This window comes from Ischnura elegans, assembly GCF_921293095.1.
Source record: "Ischnura elegans chromosome 13 unlocalized genomic scaffold, ioIscEleg1.1 SUPER_13_unloc_2, whole genome shotgun sequence".
Taxonomy (NCBI): domain Eukaryota; kingdom Metazoa; phylum Arthropoda; class Insecta; order Odonata; family Coenagrionidae; genus Ischnura; species Ischnura elegans.
The window spans coordinates 3,892,688-3,915,581 of NW_025791658.1; the positions used below are offsets into that span (position 1 = coordinate 3,892,688).

A 22,894-nucleotide genomic window follows, 5' to 3' on the forward strand; every position below is an offset into this window, starting at 1 on the left:
AATCGAGTTACCTCGAGTACTTAGTTTATTTTGTTGTCTTCATTGTGATCTTACGGCGTCAAATTTTTCATTAATGCAGCAAGCATAGACATGAGACTATATTTTTATTGCCCTAATGGCGTTTAGGTATTTAAGCAGTGTCATTTCAGTGGGCCCAGGGCAATGTATGCAAAAATCTATAACAACTTAACTTTGATTATTAAGAATAAAAGGTGACAGCCTCAATTTAAAAAAGCAGTATTCTTATTTCTCATTGATGAATGTTTCTATAGTATAGACGAATATCTGTGTTTTGTAACAAATTGAGATGAACGTGTGTGAGTTTGAGTGATTGAGTTTGCACTCTACTTTTTTTTGACGTGCCTCATACAGGGTGTCCCATTTATCTTGACCACCCGAAATAACTTTTTGTCCAGATGCAAATTCAAAAAAGTGTCAAGCTAATGTTCATTAGTCGTCAGGGGGACATTAATCAGCATGATTGCCTTCCTTGTAGCTTTGTTATTTACAAAGATATGAACAGCGGTATGTCTTTTTTAAATGGCACCCTATATTTTTTATTCGGCAATTCACCTCCTCTCCTGAAGACGCATTCAAAAATGTAGCACAGTGGACCATTACCATAAACTCAGTGTTATGAAAAATGACTGATTCTCTAGCGTTTAGTGCAGGTACCCAAGTATTGGAACTACTCCACTTGCTGACGTTGACGGTGAAAAAAATGAAAACATAGTAAAATGCACACCAGTCATTCAGTCAACCATTGTCCGTCGAAGTGCCGATTAAAAAATATCCCCCTGACGGATAATGGACATTTGCTTGACACATTTTTGAATTTGCATCTGGACAAAAAGTTATTTCGGGTGGTCATGATAAATGGGACACCCTGTATACATGCCCTGTTCATGTCAGTGTATTGTGTCTGCTGGCAAATAAAATTATTACTATTATTCCGAATGCTCCTCGTAATGCCTGGTTTCCGAAGACAATGCATCCGTGGCTGTGCATGTTAGAGTGTGAACCCTGATTGAATCCTAAATATTTCACGAAGTACTGTTTCCGGAAGTAAAGTATGCAATTTTCTTATACTGGTAAGAGAGTAAGAAAATTGCATTGTCATCAAATTCTGATCTATCTTGTAAATTTCATCACTCACGGAAATTTCATCGTGGCAGAGAGCTCAGGGAAACATCTCTTAATAATCACCTATGAAAATTACCTAAGGACAGAAAGTTTCCTTTGTTTGATAGGGCATTAATAATCCGTATCTAAGCCAAGCGCTACCTGCTAGCAGGTCTGCTCTACGCCAGTGGCGCACCTATTGGGGGGGGGGGGGATTAGGGGCCTATAGACCCCCTTGAATGTCCAATTTACCTTAGATAGAATGGTAATTTTGTTCAGATTCGCAATACTGCTGGGTGGGTAACGAATGGCAGCCATTGCCTTTCGTTTTTTTTTATGAAGGAAACTTCCCAATAGTAATGTTATGGCAGGAATAGAAGGATCAACAACTTTGCTATTTCCACATAGAAATTTATTGACACGGACCATGGTTTCATTACAGAGTAACATTATTGTTAATGTTACTCTGTAATGGGATTTGCCAGGATAATGTTACTCTGTAACGAAACCATGGTCGGTGTCAATAAAATACGATGTGGAAATAGCAAAGTTGTTGATCCTTCCATTCCTGCGATTATGGATTTCCACCAAGTTGCGCCCGCTACGATTAATTATGTTGCATTGGGGCTTGGCAAGTGTTGCGCTGTAGGCCTTTGAGTTCGTCGTCAATCGTTGTGTCATAAAGTCCACTAGCAAAGCACCACGCCAGTCCAGAGTATGATGTGGACCCAATATGCTTTCGAAGCGCCGCCGACAGCGCAGTTAGTTCCATATTAGCCCGAGTGGCAGCGCGACTGTGCCAAGAGTTGTGTTTAATGGGAGGTGTGTGAGGGTTAAAAGGGTCCATCAAGGCAACACTCCCGAGCCGGAACGTGTCAGGACATTAGCAATGGGAATATAAGGACCCTGCTCTTGTCTAAACAGGTATTTCTAAAACCAAATTATTTACATATTATGAATACACTAATGGTGGGTAACGACTCGCAATCAATGCCTTTCGTTTTCTTTGATGAAGGAAACTATCCTATTAAGTTCCTGTGACGTCAAGTGGAGTGGCTTCGCATGGGCGCCAATCTGGCCTTTTTCAAATGAGGTTTAACATTGACCATTAACATTCGTCTAAACCGGTATTTCTAAAACCTAATAATTTGTATATTATGAATACACTCATGGTGGGTAACGAATCGCAATCAATGCCTTTCGTTTTATTTGATGAAGGAAACTACCCTATTCAATTTAAAAAAGACAGCTTGGAGTGAAACCACTTGAAACAGTTTAACTTTTATGCAACTAAAACATTTTATTTAAACAATATTTAAAGATAGACAAAGAGAACACCTGCGGGCAGACAAAACCCAAATGTTAAACTGGCTGACGGCACACATTGGGCAAAAGAATCGAAAAAAGCTCGCCAAAACCTCAAAAACGATTTTTTTGGAGCGAAGAAGTTGAAACTTCGCGTACGTATTCTCAAAGAAATTGTGCGTAACATTCCAGATTATTTCTCTCCTGTGTTTTCACATTAATAATATGTTTAAAGGCCTGTTTACACGATGCATTAACACGTACGGGTTAATGTTTAAATGTATGAACACGAGAATGAACGCCAAAATGCACCGTGTAACCACCCAAGTTGTACAAATGCATGCACGGAAAATAGAACCTGTTCAAATTTGGTTCATGCATTCGTACATGTTCCGTTCCGGTCCACCAAAATCATTCACGCAAACGTACATTAACTTGTACGTGTTAATGTACCGTGTAACCAGGCCTTAAGTGTGTCGTTTTCTTTGATGAAGGAAACTACCCCATAGTAATGTTATGGTTTTTTTGTTATCTGAAGGTGGATCCAACTCTGGTCGCTGTGCAAAGTGCGAGAGGGGATGCTGTGACTTGAATCACGGGAGTGATGACGAGGACGACGTGTGGCTTTCAGGTCCGAAGAGGAAGAGGGCAGCACTGCAGCGTTGGTACTGGGAACTCGAGAAGCTGCGGAACAAATCGGTGAGTGAAAGTTTGATTCTCTCTCTTGCACCTAATTGTGCATTACGGTGAGTTCTGAACATACGAGCATGATGCGTTCCGAGACCACGTTCGTAAGCTAAATTGTTTGTAAGATAACTGGGGATGGACGGATCCAGGATTTTTTCAGATTAGGATCGGATCTTTGATTTTCGGAGCCGCATCTTTCGGATCGGATGTTTTCGTATCCGAATGCATTTTCAAATTCCTGACGCTGAGATTCCCGCGATGATTGTTCAATCTCTTGGGAAGAGTCGCACTATGTGCCAGTCGTATTTTGCCTTTTTTATTTTCCACGGCTGAAATTCTCCTACGCAACCTCTGCGAGAGCTTTCAAACAAAACGGTTCACGAGTAGGACAAGAATCGCATGCGACGCTTCTCTCTGAATGGCTCCCTCTTTGATAACTCTTTTCCAGGCACTGTGAAGGAAGTACAGTGAGTCCTCGTTTAACGTCACCTACCGTTCCTGAAAAATGTGACGATAAACGAAATGACGTTAATCGAAGCATAATATCCCATAAAAACAATGTAAAAATTGAATATCGGTTCCTAGACCTCACAATTCCTATGCGAAAAAATTTTACCGTATCATATCTGGGGCATTTTTTACGATGGGAATGCCAAACTATGGCATAAATACGAGTTCCTGTCTTCATCGACGACAATAGCAGCAGTGACGTAAATCCTTCTCCATTTTTGTATCTTCCCGCATTTGCTTTTCGGCTTCGCGGTCCAATGAATGCTACCAGACGCTACAGACCGGGGATCCGGTGCTCCGGTCCATAGGCCTTACCCTCGCCACAAGAATTTCTTTTCGGACCGGTCAGGAGCGAAATCAAAATGGCGCAAATGAGCGAGGGCGGGCAAACTGGGATTATGAAATCCTAGAGATGGTTTTAATTGCGAATTGAGGCGGGTGGGCGTCGCCTGGGCATCATCATCGCTGAAACATCGTCGCAGTAACAGGAACCAAAATTATTGTGAACATTGTTCTCTTGAACATTTTCGTGGAAATGTCTCTGATGCTAAAATTTGCCAAAACCGTAATCGCAATTAACAATATACACACCATTTTACACTTTGAATAGACTGACCGCATTACCGCCCACGAAACAAACAACCTGTAACGCCTGCCACTTCGCCTTTTTTCTCGCGCGAAATTTAAAATACGTGACGTTATCGCGAAGCGAAGGGGTGATAAACGAATCACGGTCGTAAAATTTTCGTGACGTTATCGCGAAATGACGTTAAACGGGGTGACGTAGAACGAGGACTCACTGTATCCACAGGTTTCCCACTCTACCTTGAAAACCTTAAAACCGAGAATAAGCCGTGAATTTCGTATACTGTGAAAAAGACCTGGAAAAAGCCGTGAATTTCCTTAGACCTTAAAAGTATCTCAATCTTGATTTTGCCATCATAGAACTACGATTGACAGATTAAAAGAGAAATGGATATTTCGATCATATATCAGGGTCAGCCACGCGCAGACATGGCCACGGATTTATCTAGAGACATCTTTTGAAGTGCAATTATTGGTCCATGTGCTGCCATGACACATTGACCTTAAGCCTGTACCAAAGCCGGAAGACTGGTAACCAAAGTGTTTCTAAACCCTGGCGAAAATTCAGACACTTCTTAACTTCTGTGGCACCCTGGACCCTCTATTCCCTCTATTTCCCCACTCACAACCTTTACCCGGAGCTGAATTTTGCAAACGATATGTGACGTTAAGAGAGATAGCACGTTCATTGCTGCATTTGCATTCACTGCGTCTGTCGCGTTTGTTAAATTTGTAGTTAGCGTGCGGCTGATGTAGATAGACTAGATTTTAAACCAATAGCATTGCGGATTTTACAGTATAGATGTCAGTATGATCGAAAAATCGATTCGATTGTTACAGCAAATACACAAATTGGCATAACTTGAAAAGTATACCCGTTGGACCAATGAAATTTGGCGAATGTGTACATCTTGGTATTCCTCACAATGCCCAATAGAAAAATGTTTTCTACGTAGTCTCACGTTCGATATATATCGAATCTACTTTTACTTAAAATATGTCGAATTGCTATAATATGTAGGATTTTACATCCAAGGGCATAGTTGACTAGGGATTAAATGGTAGATACCCATTGACTGGATTTTAAATCAACAGAATTGCAGATTTTACAGTACAGATGTCAGTATGACCGAAAAATCGATTCGATTATTATAGCAAATACGTAAATTGGCATAACTTCAATACTATATCCGCTGGACTAATGACATTTCGTGAATGGGTAAATCCTGGTATTCCTCACAATGCCCAATGGAAATATGTTTTGTATGTATTGATTATCTACAAACCGTGAATTTGAAGACATTTAGACCGTGAAAAGCTGGAAAAAAACGTGAATTTTATAATTTAGTCAAGAGTGGGAACCCTGATCCATCTTCTCTATTGAAATTCAATGGTGTTTTTTGACTTTCTATCTCTTCCATGAGTAGTCTAGGGAAGTATCGGCACTCCTTAACTAAAAGTTTCTCTCAAATTGAATGTCGTGGCCGGGTTCTTCCCTCTATAACTCTGTTTTCAACATCCCCTCCCCGCTAAATATTCGCTCCATCCATACCTTTTGTCTCCTACATATCTCATCTATAAGCTTCTCCTTCTTACCCACCATGTCTAGCACTTAGTCATTCCTCTCCGTCCACTTCACCTTCTCCATTCTTCGCCTCACGCACATCTTGAATGCCTCAAATCTCTCGTTCTCCTTCCTAAGTGTCCACGTTTCTGCACCGTAAAGTGCTACACTTCAGGCAAATACACCCAAAATTACTAAAAGTATTCATTTCTTTTCTTTAGATGACTTGGAAGATGCAAAATTTCCCTTTGAAATGCAAATTTTTTTTACCGATCAAAAATTTGACATTCCCATTTTTCTCCAATTTGTACTGCTGCATTACAACGATTAGAAAAAGATGTGAAACACTGATTTATTTAAGTAATCTCAGCAAAAAGAGTTATTTCTTGTGTTATGATGTCTTTGAGGAGAGGCAAATTCCCATTGGATATGCGAATTCATGTATTATCATTATAGTATTCTACCGATTAAGGTAGGTTTCCATGGAGTACTAAAGAAGTGATCTGGGAGCCTCCCTTTCCTTCCAGCGCTGCCTTCTTCAATGCACTGTAAGGCCTACTCTCTTTCAATCTATCTAAAAATCCTATTCTTTTCCTTCCCCTCCCTCTTTTCCTTAACATTCTACCCTATATAACACTGTTTTCAACATCCCCTACCAGCTCAGCACTCGCTCCATCCATACCTTCTGTCTCCTCCGTATCTCATCTAAAACCTGCCTCTCCTCACCCACCATGTCCAGCACTTCATAGTTTCTTCTAACATTCTACCCTCTATAATACTGTTTTCAACATCCCCTCCCTGCTACGTACTCCCTCCATCCATACCTTCTGTCTCTTCCGTATCTCATCTAGAAGCTACCTCTCCTCACCCACCATGTCCAGCACTTCGTCGTTCTTCCTAACATTTTTCCCTTGATAACACTATTTTCAACATCCCCTCCCCGCTAAGTACTCGCTCCATCCATACCCTCTGTGTCCTCCGTATCTCATCTAAGAGATGCCCATCCTCTCCCACCATGTCTAGCACTTCGTCGTTCGTACTAATGTTCTACCTTCTATAACACTGTTTTCAGCATCCCCTTCCTACTAAGTACTCCCTCCATCCATACCTTCTGTCTCCTCCGTATATCATATAGAAGCTGCGTCTCTTAACCCACCATGTCCAGCACCTTATCGTTCCTCCTAACATTCTTCCCTACAACACTGTTTTCAACATCCCATCCCCTCTTAAGTACTCGTTCCATCCATACCTTCTGTCTCCTCCGTATATCATCTAAAAGCTGTCTCTCCTCACCCACCATATCCAGCACTTCGTTGTTCCCCCTCCTATACATCCACTTCCTCTTCTCCATTCTTCTTGACATAATCTAGAGACTAACCTAACCCGGTTGGGCATCAGAGAGGTTTAAAGTATTCTAATGCTACTCATAGCACTGAAAAGGTTTTCCAATCGTAGGCGATGGTAGAAAAGAGTTAAAAACTTATGCATGGCATCAAAAAGTGTTATTATCCTGCAGAATGCAACTCTGAATTGCAATTTGCGTTAACCTTTCCTCCTAATTGCATTAATCCTTTATCCCGTTGATTTTTTTTGCTTGGAAGTTGAAAGTTAACATTAACGTTGCCAAATAATTTATGCTTAACATGCCGGACTCACTTTTTGCCGCAGTTATTTAATGTAGTTCTCATTTTTGTGAGGTCTAAACTTCACAAATTTCGTGCAAGCTGATGCATGCCTTTTGAGGAGGCTATCAGTCTCGGGTTTAGGGCACCAAAGAATTGAAATCCTCACAAATCAGATCTCAGAGAAGGGGGTGTTTTCCTATCATTTTTTTATCGTCTAAATCGAAAGATTATTACTCCTGGAGTGTGCATTTCAGATTTTCGAATGACGATATCTATTTTTTTTGATTAAATGAAAAGTGAACATTTTCAAGCCCACAAAAACGTGATGGCTAAGTAGGAATGATGGGAAAAGTCCGTGTGACATATTTCTGGTTCCAGCTGTTGGCGTGTGAGGTGACCTTGGGGTGAGGCTTGAGTGCTGATACGACGCAGGATGCTAGCTGGTAGCGCTTGTGTTAAATAAGGATTATTAATACCCTATCAAATGAGGGAAACTTTCCGACCTTAGCCAGTTTTAAAAGGTGATTATTAAGACTTATTTCCCTGAGCTCTGTGCCTCTTGCATGCATTGGTAATCTCAGACGATGTAAAACACCAATCTACTCGTATAGAAACTAGGTCTCTGTGACGTCACGTGGAGTGGCATCGCATGGGCGCCAATCTGGCCTTTTTCAAATTAGGATAAAATTGACCATTGCCATTCATCTAAACTGGGATTTCTAAAGCCAAATAATTTGTATATTATGAATACACTAATGGTGGGTAACGAATCGAAATTAATGCATATTGTTTTCTTTGATAAAGGAAACGACCCTATTGTGTTGCATTATTTCCCGGGCAACCCTCGTATAGAAACCTCCTCCTTGAAAGGAAACTACCCTATTGACAGAGGTTGGTGATGATTTTTACGAATGTAACTGTGATGGATAAGCACACCCCGTCCCTCTCGTGTCTTCCAAAATTACCAAGGGAAACATAAAACACAAGTATTTTAGTTGAAAGGGGGAAAAAATTGAAAATCCCTTTTCTGGATCAAATGAAACAAAAAAGGACGACAACTTTTCTCGTAATAGCAGGGAAAGTAATTCATTTTCAGTAGCAGGACTAATTGCATTTTATAATCATTAATGAACCCTGAGAACGTCTTTACTTCCTTAATGTCCAAAATCATTAATACCAATAACAAATTTGAAGTAAAATACAAATCACGGAATTCTTGACATTTATGTTTAGGTACACCTCACTGGAAGAAAATCTAAAAATAAATATACACCTGATGAAAAAGCGGATTGTGAAATCAAATCCCAGTTTAAACGAATGCCAATGGTCAATTTTTATCCTCATTTGAAAAAGGCCAGATTGGCGCCCATACAATGCCACTCCACGTGACTTCACTGGGACCTAGTTTCTATACGAGTAGATGGGAGTTTTACATCGTCTGAGATTACCAATGCATGCATGAGGCACAGAGCTTAGGGAAACATCTCATAATAATTAATCATCTATTAAAACTGCCTATGGTTGGAATGTTCCTTTGGTTTGATAGGGTAATAATAATCCTTTATAAGTCCTGCGCTACCTGCTAGTAGGGTACTCTGCTACCTACTAACAGCCTGCATCACAGCGGCACTCATGGCCTCGCACATAGGTGGCCTTACACAGTGGCAGCCAGAACCAGAATGATGTCACACGGGCTTTTCCCAGCATTCATACTTAGCTGTTACATTTTGTGCGCTTGAAAACTTTCACTTTTCATTTCATCGCGAAAAATTGATATCGTCATTTAAAAAACTTAAAGGGTGAAATGCGTACTACAGGAGTAATAAACTCTCGATTTAGGCAATAAAAAAATAACGCTCGTGATGCTCCCGCTCCCAGCGGGCTTCCCCCGCTCTTTTCAATGCAGGTCCACAGAGGGATAGGCGCGTTTCTAATTTTAAAATGTAGAAAAAAAGGCAGGGTCTTATGCACAAATTTAATTGAAATGTTCATGTACAAATAGAGGTCAGAGGACCTCTTTAAACACAACATTGGAAGTAATTACACTATCCTCTGTTAAACGCACATGATGACTCATACTTACATATCAACAGGAGGCTTGAGTGTGGAATCAGCCGCATTTTGACAAAAGTTATTTAAAGAATGCGAGATATTGTTGCAAATGAACAAATGTATCAGTTTGTGCACCGTTAATGTCAGGAATATTAACCGGTTTACCTCCCGAACATTCTACCATAACCTAGACACGAAAACAAAGAAAAGAGGGTGCCAGAGAAAGAGAGACAGAAAATGGTTTGCCATAGACTGAGTACATGTTGAGTCCAAGACCTTTCTGTGTTAACTTGAAATAATATGTTGAAAGGGCGTTATATTGCCAAAAATATAATGTTGAAAGCGCCTTATATTGCAAAAAATATAATAATATGTATCTGAAACTAAATTGTTATCAATTAAATATCCTGAAATAAAGGTTTGATCTGTACCATGGAGCAAGTGCATGATGTCAAGATGGTGGATCGCCTCATCCCCCAAGAGAAATATCAAGGTTCATTTTTTAAAACCAATTTTAGGAAACAATAGCAATATTTAGGAAGTAAGATATGCCGTCCCATGTTCTCTGATAAATTCTGTGCCATGTGGTACCTCATTTGTAGAGTTTGGTTGCGTATAAGTTGAGAAAAAGGTATCTATACAGTAGTAATAATATAGAGATAGGAAACCACCCTATTTTTAAATACACCCGCAAATATTAACTAGCCTATTTTTATCTCATTCCTCACCGTGTTTTAGGAACAGGAGAAGGACGCTTCCAATAGTGGAACGGCCAGTCTGCCCGTGGATGATGCCGAGTCTGAATTGGAGGGGGAGACTCGAAAGGACGAGCAGAAGGGGACCGGTGCAGCACCTAAGCCGCGGAAGAAGAAGCCAGCGGCATCATCTGCGGAGGGTCAATGGCAAGGAGGTATGCCGAAGATTGTGAACGTGGCAAGCGCCGCCCAAGCCTTGTCGCAGATGCCCAAGAAACTGAAGAAGGGAACTCCGTCCGCTTCCCATGTCGGCACTGCTAACATCGCGAGTCCAGGCGAAAAATGTGTCAAAGTCTCGAGGTTGGCGCACGAATCTTCAACGGGGATCAGTTTGGTTGGAAAGGTTGGCAACACTGTGTGTGTCAAGGTGAGCGGCGACGGTGCCGGAGGGAGGAGCGGAGCGCTCATCAAAGCGTTGAAGAAGATTAACGAGGAGGGAAAACTAAAGAAAATCGGCTCCGTTTCGCCACAAGGGAAGGTGGGGGAAGCCGTCAGGAGTGCTGGGACGGTTAGGCCGAACGATAAGGACCCAAACGGTGGCGGGGATGGCGGGATGATGGGAAACGTGGGGAACAAGATGGGAGGACCCGCTGGAGGCAGCAGTGGAATGGCACCGAATGTGTCCGGAGCAGCCGTGCTCCCCGGCGCGAACGTCGGCAATCAGCGGGTCGTCATGGTGATGAAGCGCACAAAGGGGAGCGAGAGCGGCGATGCAGAGTACAAAGTTGCGTGCGGTTTGTCGAGGGAATTGGTGAACGTGTCGCTGGAATTCGTGCCGGAATCGGAGAAGGGGATTGGGGACGCAGCCAAATCTGCGACAAGCGGAGAGAATAGGCCTCCTTCTGTTGAAACTATCGACCTCACCGCAAGCGGAGAGGATCGGGCTCCCTTTGTCGAAACTATCGACCTCACCACCCGTTCCCGTGTTGATAGTAACGTTGGGTTTAGAGATAAGGTGTCCGTTGGCGGTGGGAATGCGGGGGGTAATGCCAGTATAAAAGATAAAATGACAGCTACTCTGAAGGGATATCTGAAGAAAGTCCCTGAGGTTCTAAAAGCTGAGGAATGCGGCTTTGCGTCGAAGAAGATCAATCCTGTTAACGCGATTCACGCCGAGGCCAAAGAAGTGCCGTCCACGACCTTCCCTGAAAACAGAAATGTGGGCAATTCGGAGGAGAAATGCTGCCGGAAAGTTGGTAACGGGAGCGGGTCCTCCGGTTCAAAAGATCAGAGGGGGCATCAGGGCTTGGAAAATGGCCCGGGGCCTAGTCATGTTGCTCTCGCAGGGCCGAGTAACGTTGCCGTTGCAGGGCCAAGTTTGTGGAGTGGGCACGGTGGAGTCTTTGGGGGAACATTGAGAAACTCGCGGGAGGACCCAAGTGTCTCGGGTACTAGTTTCGGTGCAAGGAGTATGCTCACGGAAACTAAATTGGGAAATACTGGAAACGGCAGCTCTACACTTGAACTTTCGGACCAAACCTCTATTATTAGTGGGAGGACGACCGTAAAGGTGGAGGATTGCGAGCCCGATGCCGGCAGCGGAAGAATTCCTTCCGTGCAAGACTGTGAAGCTGCCGCCTCTTCGAACGATATGCTTGAGAAATGCGTGAAAGTCGAGGATAACGTGGACTCGGCCTGTGGCAGTGAGAGTGGGACGATCCTGGTGTCGGGGAAGCGCAAGAGGGGTAGGCCTAGGAAGGGGAGTAAGGAGGAGATGGAAGGAGAGAACACTGCTGCTGCGGCTAGCGACGCATTGACTGCGGAAGTGGTCGGAAAGAAAAGGGGACGCCCTCGTGGGCTACCTGATGGATATAAGCGCTCCTTGGACAGACAGATAGATGTGTTTGCCGGAAAGCTTGTTTATCGCAGTACGCGAGGCCGGCTGGTCCAGCAGGCAAAGGATACGGCTCCGGTGTACGTCGAGGCGAGTGGGAGAATACTCAAGGACGCACCGAGGAGAAGACGGAAGAAGCCTCCAGAACCAGAAGCGAAGGCTCAAGAAACGAGGCGAGCGGCCGGCAAGATATCCCCGTGGTCGGGAGAGAGGAGTTGCGACACGGATTCGTCCGAGGATGTTTGGGAGAAGGAATGGGACAAGCTGCAAAGAGAACAACCCATCCGTCCCTCCACCGGTGGTTGTGGTCTCACTAGAGCGAATCTGGATGCTGGACTCGGGTCAAAGTGTGGTGCCACGTCAAAAAGTAAGGGTTCCGTCTCTGCGAGTAAGGATGGTAGCGGACCATCATTTTCCATGGAACCCGTCGGCTCTTTCAGTGTGTTCGCCGGATTAATCTCTCCCGACGGCATCAAGAAGGAACTTGAGGACGACGGTGTGGATGTGGAAGGGAGCGTGGCATCGTCTGGAGCTAACGAGGGCTTGGCCTCGGTTCTACGGGAAAACGGGGTCCGTGCCGTCGGTGGCGTGTCCGTCGGTTCTTCCCTGAGTGATGAGAAGATGGGAAGAAGTGACTCGAGGGGAGTTGTGGGCACGGATGAAAGGTTGGCATTCGAGAAAGTTGCCTGTAAGGTGGAGAGGGACTCCGAAGTGGAGGACGTGGCCGGTGCTGCTCTTGAAAAATTTGGTTCGTTTTCTGCTCGCTCTCCTGTGCGTGAGGATCTGAGTTATCATAGTTCAAGGGCCACAACGATGGCTGCAGATGTAGAGGAAAGGTGTTTTGCAGAGTTGGAGGCGAGAGAAATGAATGTGAAGACGGAATCGCCCTACGAAAGTCACTATAGAGCAGGTGTTGACTTTAAAAAAGTAAGTTTATTCTCCACCTCGAGTTGCCTTTCCTATGACAGTAAGGTGGATGGTTCTAGTGCTTCAAGAACGGTTTTGGACAAAGATGGAAGTGTCGTGCCTGGGTTCAGGACTTTTGAGGGCGAGAAAGGAACGGGTTCATCCTCTGAATATCACAATAGAGCTTCTACGAGCGTGGTGGAAGCACGTTCGTTCTGTGTAAGCTCATTCGAGGGTGACAATAAGCGGGAACAAGGGTGTGCTGCTTCAAAAACAGTCACGAACACTGACGGAAAGAGTAATCAAGGGAAAGAGACTGGTGTTTGTGACGGGGAGGGGCGCTTGCCTTCTGGAAATGGAGAGGGAGCGACTGGGTACTCTGAAGAAGGAATGAAAGCACGTGAGGAGAGTTACGGTACGTTCACAGCTACGGGGAGGTCGATGACGAGAAGTAATGCCGGATTGCCAGGGAGGGCAGCCAAAGAGAATGATGGGAAGGAAGAGGCGGAGCAGCCGTGAGACATGGTTGCTGGAAGTATGCTTTGCGTCTGTATGGTACTCGGACTGCTTCATTAAAGGTTTGTACTTAGTATTTACTAAAGTTCAATAGAATAGAATAGAATACTTTCTTTGCCAAAGGATAAGAAAACAATGAGTTGGTACAGTGGAACCTCGTTAAAGCGAGTACGGGCTATAGCGACACCCCCGCTATAACGAGAGATAGCCGATGCACCGTCAATTGACCCTACAATAAGCGTGTTAAAAAATTCGTTTTTACGAGACCCTTTTGGTGTAGGCTCTCGCCATAGCGAGGGTTTCACCGCCGGAAGAGTTTCATCAAGACTCCTTAACCTCTGTAATTGCTAGCGATCTGTTAGAAATGAAGTTAATGGAGTGCTCAGTCTCAAATTTATGTGGTAAACTGTCGTTCGATAAATAAGTAGTTAATTTTGGTGAAAATATTGTGGCATTAGCATTCGCGAATGCTTAATCTTCTTTTGTTCCTCGGGCGGCAGAAAGCAGTCGGCAGCATACCCGCACGTCCGTGAGTTGCGTGAATAGAAAGCATTTGATGGCAGTCACCATGGCCAAAAAAACACCAAACACGTCTAAGCGAGAAAATAAAAATAAAGGAGTAATATGAGTGTCGAAATTAATTTATCTTCCTATTCGCTCTGCAAAATTAAAAAAAAAACAAAAGCGCCCAAGGAATGCAGACGATGAAGAGTTACAAGGAGCTTTGTTCGGGTGGTTTTGCCCATTCAAATCTGCGGGAACTTCTGAGAAAGGAGCTACGCCCAAGCCTGAAGCGGAGTATTTTAGGGATAGATTGCGAATCGAGAATTTTAAGAGTGCGGAAGGTTGATTATACTAATGCGAAGCACCAAAGCGTTATCTCCCCTCACAACTCCCCTGGTGATGCCTGCGGTGTAAACCTGAAGTCGTGGAAGAGAGGACTCCGATCATAAGTATCTTTAGAAGTATTCCCCGCGTCATATAACATAGACGAAACGGAACTTTTTTTTACATACAACTCCCCGACAAAACCCCTGCAGTATGAGGTATTTCTTGCAATGATGCCTCTAAAGGTAGGTAGTGCGCCTTAGCGATGATGTAGGATGTACGAAGCAATGATACTCAGCGTGAACTGTCCGGATGGACGTATTTATTCTCCGTTGCGGATTTACAAGGGTGAACTATTCGGGTCATTGGTCGGAGTCGTACTGGTGCTCTCTTTTGTTACGTGGGTAGCCGAGCATCCCCTGGTGGCCGCTGGAAGAACTCACAGAACAACTAACTCTCGTTTGCAGTGCCGTGGTAAACTCGGTGTTTCATTTCAAATACGTCGCGAGCGTAACACTCAAAAAGAAACTTTTTTTCAACAACGGTAATTTTAATCACGTCATTTTTCAAGCTTAGCAAACTTTTTACCGTAGATGATGAAGATATTACATTATCTGATAGAAAAAGTCTTCCAAGGCGGGAACGTTTTACAACCTTCCACCGGTAGAAACAAATGTAATGCGTTATTTCACTTCACTGCCGGTTAACGTACAGAAACAATAAACATACACCAATGGAAACCTTTGAGGCATTAAATAACCGCGATACTGTTTTGTCAGTTAATTTTTGAATTTTCAGTGGAAAATACCAAAATAATAGAATGATCACGTAAATGAACTAATTAAGTGCATAGAAAAATGACTTCGTCGGTTGTGCATTAGCATAATGATTGACGAAACAATGCTTTCCATGATTTTTATTCAGTGCGGCGCTTATAAATTGTTTGAGTAAGTTCCTTACTCGAACAACGACAATAATTGAGTTAGTCGTTGTTCGAGTAAGGAAATTTAGTGATGCAAAAAACATCACCTTTCGTCTGGATTTATACTTACGTTTATCGGATAGAAATTTATCTGTCGCCACACCACTCCTGTTCCTGTATAACTGTTTGCAACAGGTATATTGGCTATTATTTGCTCCACCTCCGGTAAAGCGACAATTCGCTATAGCGAGTGTTTATTAGTGCACCGTGGGGTGTCGTTATATCGAGGTTGCACTGTACATTGATTCAGATATATGGCACGTCAATATGAAACGGCTGAACCATCACCAGTAATATGGTAATGCCTGCGATGGGTTAGATATATCAAAAATTTAAAATATACATGAAATAATAGTAAAAGAGTAAAATAAAATACAATGGGAGTGATCGTTAATAAAAAAGACTTAAACATTTACAAGTTCACATAGAAATTCGTTAAATGAGTGGTATAATTTCGAATTAAAGAAGTTCGAATTATCCAGGTTCCACTGTACATCAACTCTGCACACTTCTTTACAAATTTAAAAAAAAATGGTTTAAAAGCAAAGAAATGTAGTGTGAGCTAGCGGAAATATTTAAAATAAAATTTAAGTGGTATGATGAATGTTTAATATTCTCTAGAAGAGACATTGTGAGTCATCATCATGATCATAATTAGTCAACTATCCTATGATTGGTGTGACCCACTGCTCCATTTCTCTCTCCTATCCGCAAACCTTTTCATGGCGACGTATTTAATCTCTTTTACATCCTTTATAACCCTTAGTCCTATGTAACTCATTCGGGGCCGTCCCTTGCCCTTTTTCCCTTCCACTTGTCCTTCTACGATTGTCTTCATCATGCCATCATACCTCATAAAAATGTGACCAACTATATTGCCCCGTCTTCTGCTTAAGGTTTTTAAAAAAGACTTCTCTTTTCTCCCACTCTTCTTAGCACTTCCTTGTTACTTACACGGTCAAAGCATTTTATCTTCATGATTCTTCGGTGGCACTGCATATCGAATGCTTCCACTCTTGCCTTCTCTGCTGCTGTTAACTTTCAAGACTTGCTTCCATGGAGAAACATGCTCCATATGTAACATCTGACGAATTGTTTCTTTATTGCTTTTGCTAATGCTTGTATTGTCAGCTGAAAGAAGATTCTTCTTTATGCAGGAAGCCCTCTTCGCCTGCAGTATTCTACAGACTATTTCTTTCTTGCTTTGTCCCTCGTTGTTAATTCGGCTTCCCAGGTTACCTATTTATTACTCTTCCATAATATCCATATAATCTTCAAGCTTATGTTTTCCTAGCTTAATGTTTTTCTTAACCTCCTCTCTTTTGCTGCAAACTAATATCTTAATCTTCTTTTCGTTGGTTTTCAGCTGATATCTGGCTGTTGTCCTTTCTATATTTGTCAAAGTCTTCTTTGAATCCTTCATTCATTACAACGTCCATTTTATCTTCATCCTTCTTCAATCATCATCATTAGTAAACAATCTTAAGATTGGTTTGACGCAGCTCTCCATTCCTCTCTCCCATCCGCTAGACTTATCATAGATACGTATTTCTTCTCTATTACATCCTTTATAACCCATTGTCCTATTTGTAACTCATTCAGAGGCCTCCCCTTGCCATTCTTCCCTTCCATTTGTCCTTCTAAGATTGTATTCATCAGGCCATCATGCCTCATAATGAGTGGCCAACTAAGTTGTCCCGTCTTCTGCTTAAGGTTTTTATGGAAGACTTCTCTTTTCTCCCACTGTTATTAGCACTTCCTCGTTACTTACACGGTCTCTGCATTATATCTTCATCATTCTTCAATTGCAACACATTTCGAATGCTTCCACTCTCGACTTCTCCGCTGCTGTCAACGTCCAAGCCTCGCTTCCATAGAGGAACACACTCCATATGTATCATCTGATGAATCGTTTCCTTACTTCTATGCTTGTATTCTCAGCTGTAAGAAGATTCTTCTTTTTGTAGAAAGCGCTCTTCGCCTGCGCTATTCTACTGTGTATTTCTTTCTTGCTCCGTCCATCGCTGGTAATTCGGCTTCCCAGGTAAGAGAACTCGTTCACCTCTTCAAGCTTATGCTTTCCTAGGTTGATGTTTGTTTTAGCCTCCTCTCTTTTACTGCAAACTAATATTCATTAACTAATATCCATTCCTCTCTCCTATCTGTAGCCTTCTAATAGATACGTATTTCTTCTTTTTAATACCCTTTATAACTCAGTGTCCTATGTAACTCATTCGGGCCGTCCCTTGCCCTTCTTCCCCTCCACTAGTCCTTCAACGATTGTCTTCATCAGACCATCATGCCTCATAATGAGTGGCCAACTAAGTTGTCCCATCTTCTGCTTAAGGTTTTTATGGAAGACTTCTTAGCACTTCCTCATGACTTGAATTGCGAGAAACATTCATTGCCGATTATTCACTTCAGCATGATAACGATTCATGCACAGTGCAAAGATAATAGGTTGGGAATAAGGCATCATTAACCCTCAACCAGTGACGTGCAATTCTTGTTACACTACCAGTGACGTGCGATCTGAGAGACCGCAACAAATAAAAAATTCATAAAGTATTGCCACGCCAGTTTCATTGTTTTGTTCGATTTTTCTTTGAATGCTTAACTTTTCTAAAACTTATATTAAAATTTTTACACTCCCAATACCAACCAATTTGTCATAAAAAAATTGTGATATGAAGCAGGATCAAAAAACTGATGCCGAAAAACACTCGAGTTATAATTATTATATTTATGTATCAGTATTTCGCCAGATTCAAAAAAGGCCTTACATGTTAAATTTGGAAGGCTAAGTAGTAAGTAGCCATGAAATTTATTCCGCTTATTCCTTTTCTTGATGCATTCTTAGTAAGTGTCTCACAGACCGCTAATCGAGTTTAATTGCAAATTTACAGAAATAAATAAAAGGAACGTTAAATTTTAAGAGTGGGGTGTCCTTGTTATGCAAAAAATATGAAGCTAACGAGAATTATAGATGTTTTGAAATCTTAATTTTGAAAATATTCATAATTTTAGAAACGCAGCGGTCTCTCAGACCGCACGTCACCGGTTAAGGGTTAAGATTGCTTTTGTACCAAGAACATATAATCGCTGCTTTATTAATCAAATTAATAATTTAATAAACTTATGTTGCATTACAAACATTCTTTAGTCTTCTTTCTGCCATTTCAAAGTTTTTTAAGCCCATATACAAGAGAGTTCGCCTAATTGGGGCAGCCGTTTAATTGGGGCAAAGTGCACAAGTCCCGATACCTCCCAATTAACCGGAATCTACTGTACAATTGTTTTCATCAGGCAATCATGTCTCATAATCCCATCCCCATAAGTTATCCCATCTTCTGCTTAATGTTTTTAGGGAGGCTTCTCTTTTCTCTACCACTCTTCTTAGCACTTCCCCATTACTTACATGGTCGATCCATTTAAGTACGTAATGGAAACTTACCAATGATTCATGAGGTAGTGACCAACTCGCTTAAGGTTTTAAGGAGACTTTATTTTTCTCTCACTCTTCGTAGCACTTTCCTGTTATGCGCATGGTCTTTGTTATCTTCATCATTCTTTGGTAACACCACGTTACGAATGCGTCCACTCTTGACTTCTCTGCCGCTGTCAACGTCCAAGCCTCGCTTTCATAGAGAAATATACTCCTTACGTAGCATCTGACGAATTGCTTCCTTAACACGTTGCGTGCCGGGGTATTTGAATTCCTAGGAACGCCGAGATTGGAAATATGTGCCTATTAGGGCGTAATGCCTTTGTTTTAAATATGGTTAAAAAGCTTATGTTTAGAATATAACTCCACCCAATCAAACGTTATGATGCATCAATTCATTATGAATAACGAACAACAACTGAAAACGTACTAACGAATACGTATTGTACGCTTTAAAATTGTTTAGGTTGACGCGCCTAAACGACGATAATCTTCGTGGTCTGTCCGGAACGCTTGGGAAAAAATATGGTGAGGATTCTCGCCATCCATACGCAACGTGTTAATTCTATTTGTATATTCTCAGCTGTAAGAAGGTTCATCTTTTTGTGGAAAGGCCTCTTCGCCTGCGCTATTCTACTGACTAATTCTTTCTTGCTTCGTCCATCACGTTAGTAAAAATAAATAGTGATAATAAGTTATTTTTTAGCGTCAGGCTGTGCATTCTCATTCCCTGTTAGGACCCACACCTCGTTACACACAACACGATATTATCATCCTGTCACTGGTTTCGGCATTATGGGCTCCGGCTCGATTCTTTTTGAATGCCCCTAGTGCAGTAAAACCTCTATGTAGTGAACCTCTTTACGTCATAAACCTCCATGCTTCATACCACCCCTACGGTCCCGTCAGATTAACATGTAAATTTATTGGCAAACCTCTTTGTAGTGAACCTCTTCATATCGTAAAACCTCCACTTATCATACCAAGGAGACACCCCCGAGACGGCCTAACTACCTCCGCAAATTGTACCAAGACAACTAGAGACCATTAAAGCGGCCATGATTACGTACATGGAATGAAATTATCAGTGATAAATGCTTTACACTTATTTTTTTTTCTTTTACATCTAAATATGTCGTAATTTTCACGTCAATCATAAGTTGCGGCCATTTTGTTCCATATGTGAGCATGCATAACAGTGAATAAGAAAAAAGGTATCGAACTATCATCATTTTAAGTGACTGTTGATTTGAGAGAGATCACATCATTTTCTCTCAAATCATGATAAAAATCATACAGTAGAGCTTACTTTTTATAATTATTAAATAATAAATATATGTTCACTAATGCATGCATGTTGTGTGTAAACTCATAAATATGATGGCTTAAAAGACAATAGTACCTATCACTGAAACCTCTCTATGGTGAACCTCCATACATCAAATTGCCTAAATTTTGGTCCCCTCCATTACGATGTAAAGAGGTTTTAATATATATGGGAAAAAAAGGCGCTTATGTTTTCATTTTGTTCATATGTACATATCTGTCCTCTCTTTTTCGTCAATCTACGGAACATAGTGCAATGTCACATGATTTTGATTGTGATGGCTCTAGGTTTGGTTTGGAATGCCATACCCCAAAATGACATGACATGAAATTTTTTTACAATGATATAATAAAAAAATCCCATTTTTATTATACCATTGTAAAAAAAACTGTTTTGTAACCTTTGTAGTTTGTAATACAGTAAAACCTCTATGTAGTGAACCTCTTTACATCATAAACCTCCATGCTTCATACCACCCCTACGGTCCCGTCAGATTTACATTTGAATTTATAGGCAAACCTCTTTGTAGTGAATCTCTTTATCTCGTAAAACCTCCACTTATCATACCAAGGAGATACCCCGAGACGGCCTAACCACCTCCACAAATTGTACCGAGACAACAAGAGACCATTAATGCAGCCGTGATTACGTACATGGAATGACATTTTCAGCAATAAATGTTTCATTCTTTTTTTTCTTATAATAATAATAATAATAATAATATCTTTATTGTTCTATGGGTCAAACATGTGACATAGAACATTGTCAGAACATGTGACATAGAACATCAAAACATACATGTTGTCATAAACTATCAGACAAAAACTCATTTACATTATAATAACCCTTAGGCTGTAGAAATTTTTTAAATTCTGTCTTATAAACATTAATATTTGAAATATGTTTTATACTCGTAGGCAATTTGTTAAAAATAAGCGAGGCAGAGTGATGTGGACCTCTTTTGGCACATAATTGTTGTAAGATATGTATATTTTCACTCCCACGGGTCAGATAGGCATGAACCGAGGAGTTTGGTAAAAATAAGGTAGGGTTCTTTTTTACAAATAGTGCACAGTAAAAAATGTACATACTTGGTAGTGTCATTATATTATATTTTAGAAATAATGGCTTTCCAGGAGACCTGATGGACACATTTGCCATAACTTTCAAGGCTCTTTTTTGCATAGAGAATGCTCTAGCAGCAGCACTTGTGTTTCCCCATAAAACTACACAATAAGCCAAGTGAGAATGAATTTTGGCATATTATATATCTTTCAGTATTTCTAATGAAGTAGTTGGAGCCAATTTGCGAATCATATATATTCCCGTTGCCATTATATACATTATTATGCTCTAATTTTCATGTTAGTCATTAGTTATGGCCATTTTGTTTAATATGAGAGCATACCAAACAGTAAATAAGAAAAAAGGTATCCAACTATCCCAATCATTTTAAGTGACTGTTGAATTGAGAGGGATTACATCATTTTCTCTCGAATCATGGTAAAATCATTCGATAGTGCTCACTTTCTGTAATTATTTATTGTTAAATATATGTTCACTAATGCATGCATATTTTTGCTTTTCTCTCGAATCATGGTAAAAATCATGTAGCTTTAGGTAGCTTTCTGTACTTATTAAATACATATTAAATATATTTTCACTGATGCATGCATGTGTGTTTAAACACATAAATATAAAGGTTTAAAAGACAGTAGTGCCTTTCATTTCCAAAGGATATGAAAAAATGGTGCCTATCACTTGAAACCTCTCTATAGTGAACCTCCTTACATCAAATTTCTCAAATTTTGGTCCCCTCCATTACAATGTAAAGAGGTTTTAGTGTATATAAACTTTGAAAATGTAATTCATAATTTCAAATTTTTAGGAGCAACCCACAGATGGCAGTGGTACATTATCCTTGCCTCGACATTGGACATCCATCGTGGAATAACCACTGGAAGGAATGGCAAGAGGAAAGTTCGTCTTCCACAGTGAGATTATTAGTTTAACTATTTTCATTATTATACCACATAATAAAATAATTCCTCCATGAACTCCAACGGATGTCCATTTCAAATTGTGGAATGATATACTACTGAGAAATTTAGCAAGTTATTCGGTTCTTGTACGTATATGTTTACAACGATCTGAATATTTGATGCGTGTGCAAAGGATATTCAGTCCTGAAAGGCATCTGTGATGGATTTTTTGTGTGCGTCCATTGTAAAGCCCGTATGAAACTTTCCAATTTATTGGCCAATGAATCAGCACGCAATACTTAAAAAAATATTGGGCGTTGCGTTCCTTATGACACGCATCAATATTTAAACCAATATTGGTCAAAATAGTGTTCGAACAGGATTCCCACTCAACCGTGAAAATCTTAAATCCGTGAGTGAGCCGTGAATTTTGTCTGCCATGAAAAAAACCTGGAAATAGCCGTGAATTTCGTCTTAAAACCTTAAAAATCTCTCAAAATTGATTTTATATCTACGATTGACGGATCAAAAGAAAAATCGATACGACGATCATATTTCAAGGTCACATGCAGACACTGTCCTCACGTTTACCTGCACACGTATATTCTAAGCACAATTATTGCTCCGTGTGCCGTGACGGCATATTGACCTTAAGCCAGTACCCAAGCATGGAGACTGGTTACTGGTAGTCGTTAACACTTGCGAAATTTCAGACACTTCTTAACATCCCTGGCACCCTGGTCCCTCTATTTTCCCACGCACAACCTTTAGCCGGAGATGAATTTTCCAAATGATATGTGACGTTAGATTCCTGCATTTGCATTCACAGCATCTGTTGCGTTTGTTAAAATTTTCAGTTAATGTGCGAC

General features: G+C 41.1%; 1 protein-coding gene across 1 annotated transcript in view; it reads left to right on the top strand.

Annotated features, from left to right (window-relative positions):
- LOC124172753 overlaps window positions 1–22,457 on the top strand; it is a 33,286-nt gene extending 10,829 nt beyond the window's left edge. The window contains exons 4-6 of the mRNA XM_046552240.1: window positions 2,966–3,126; window positions 10,189–13,523; window positions 21,932–22,457. Coding sequence (XP_046408196.1) covers window positions 2,966–3,126; window positions 10,189–13,464 — 3,437 coding nt within the window. The 3' untranslated portion in view covers window positions 13,465–13,523; window positions 21,932–22,457. The remainder of the gene's footprint in view (window positions 1–2,965; window positions 3,127–10,188; window positions 13,524–21,931) is intronic.
- Window positions 22,458–22,894: the final 437 nt, after the last annotated feature.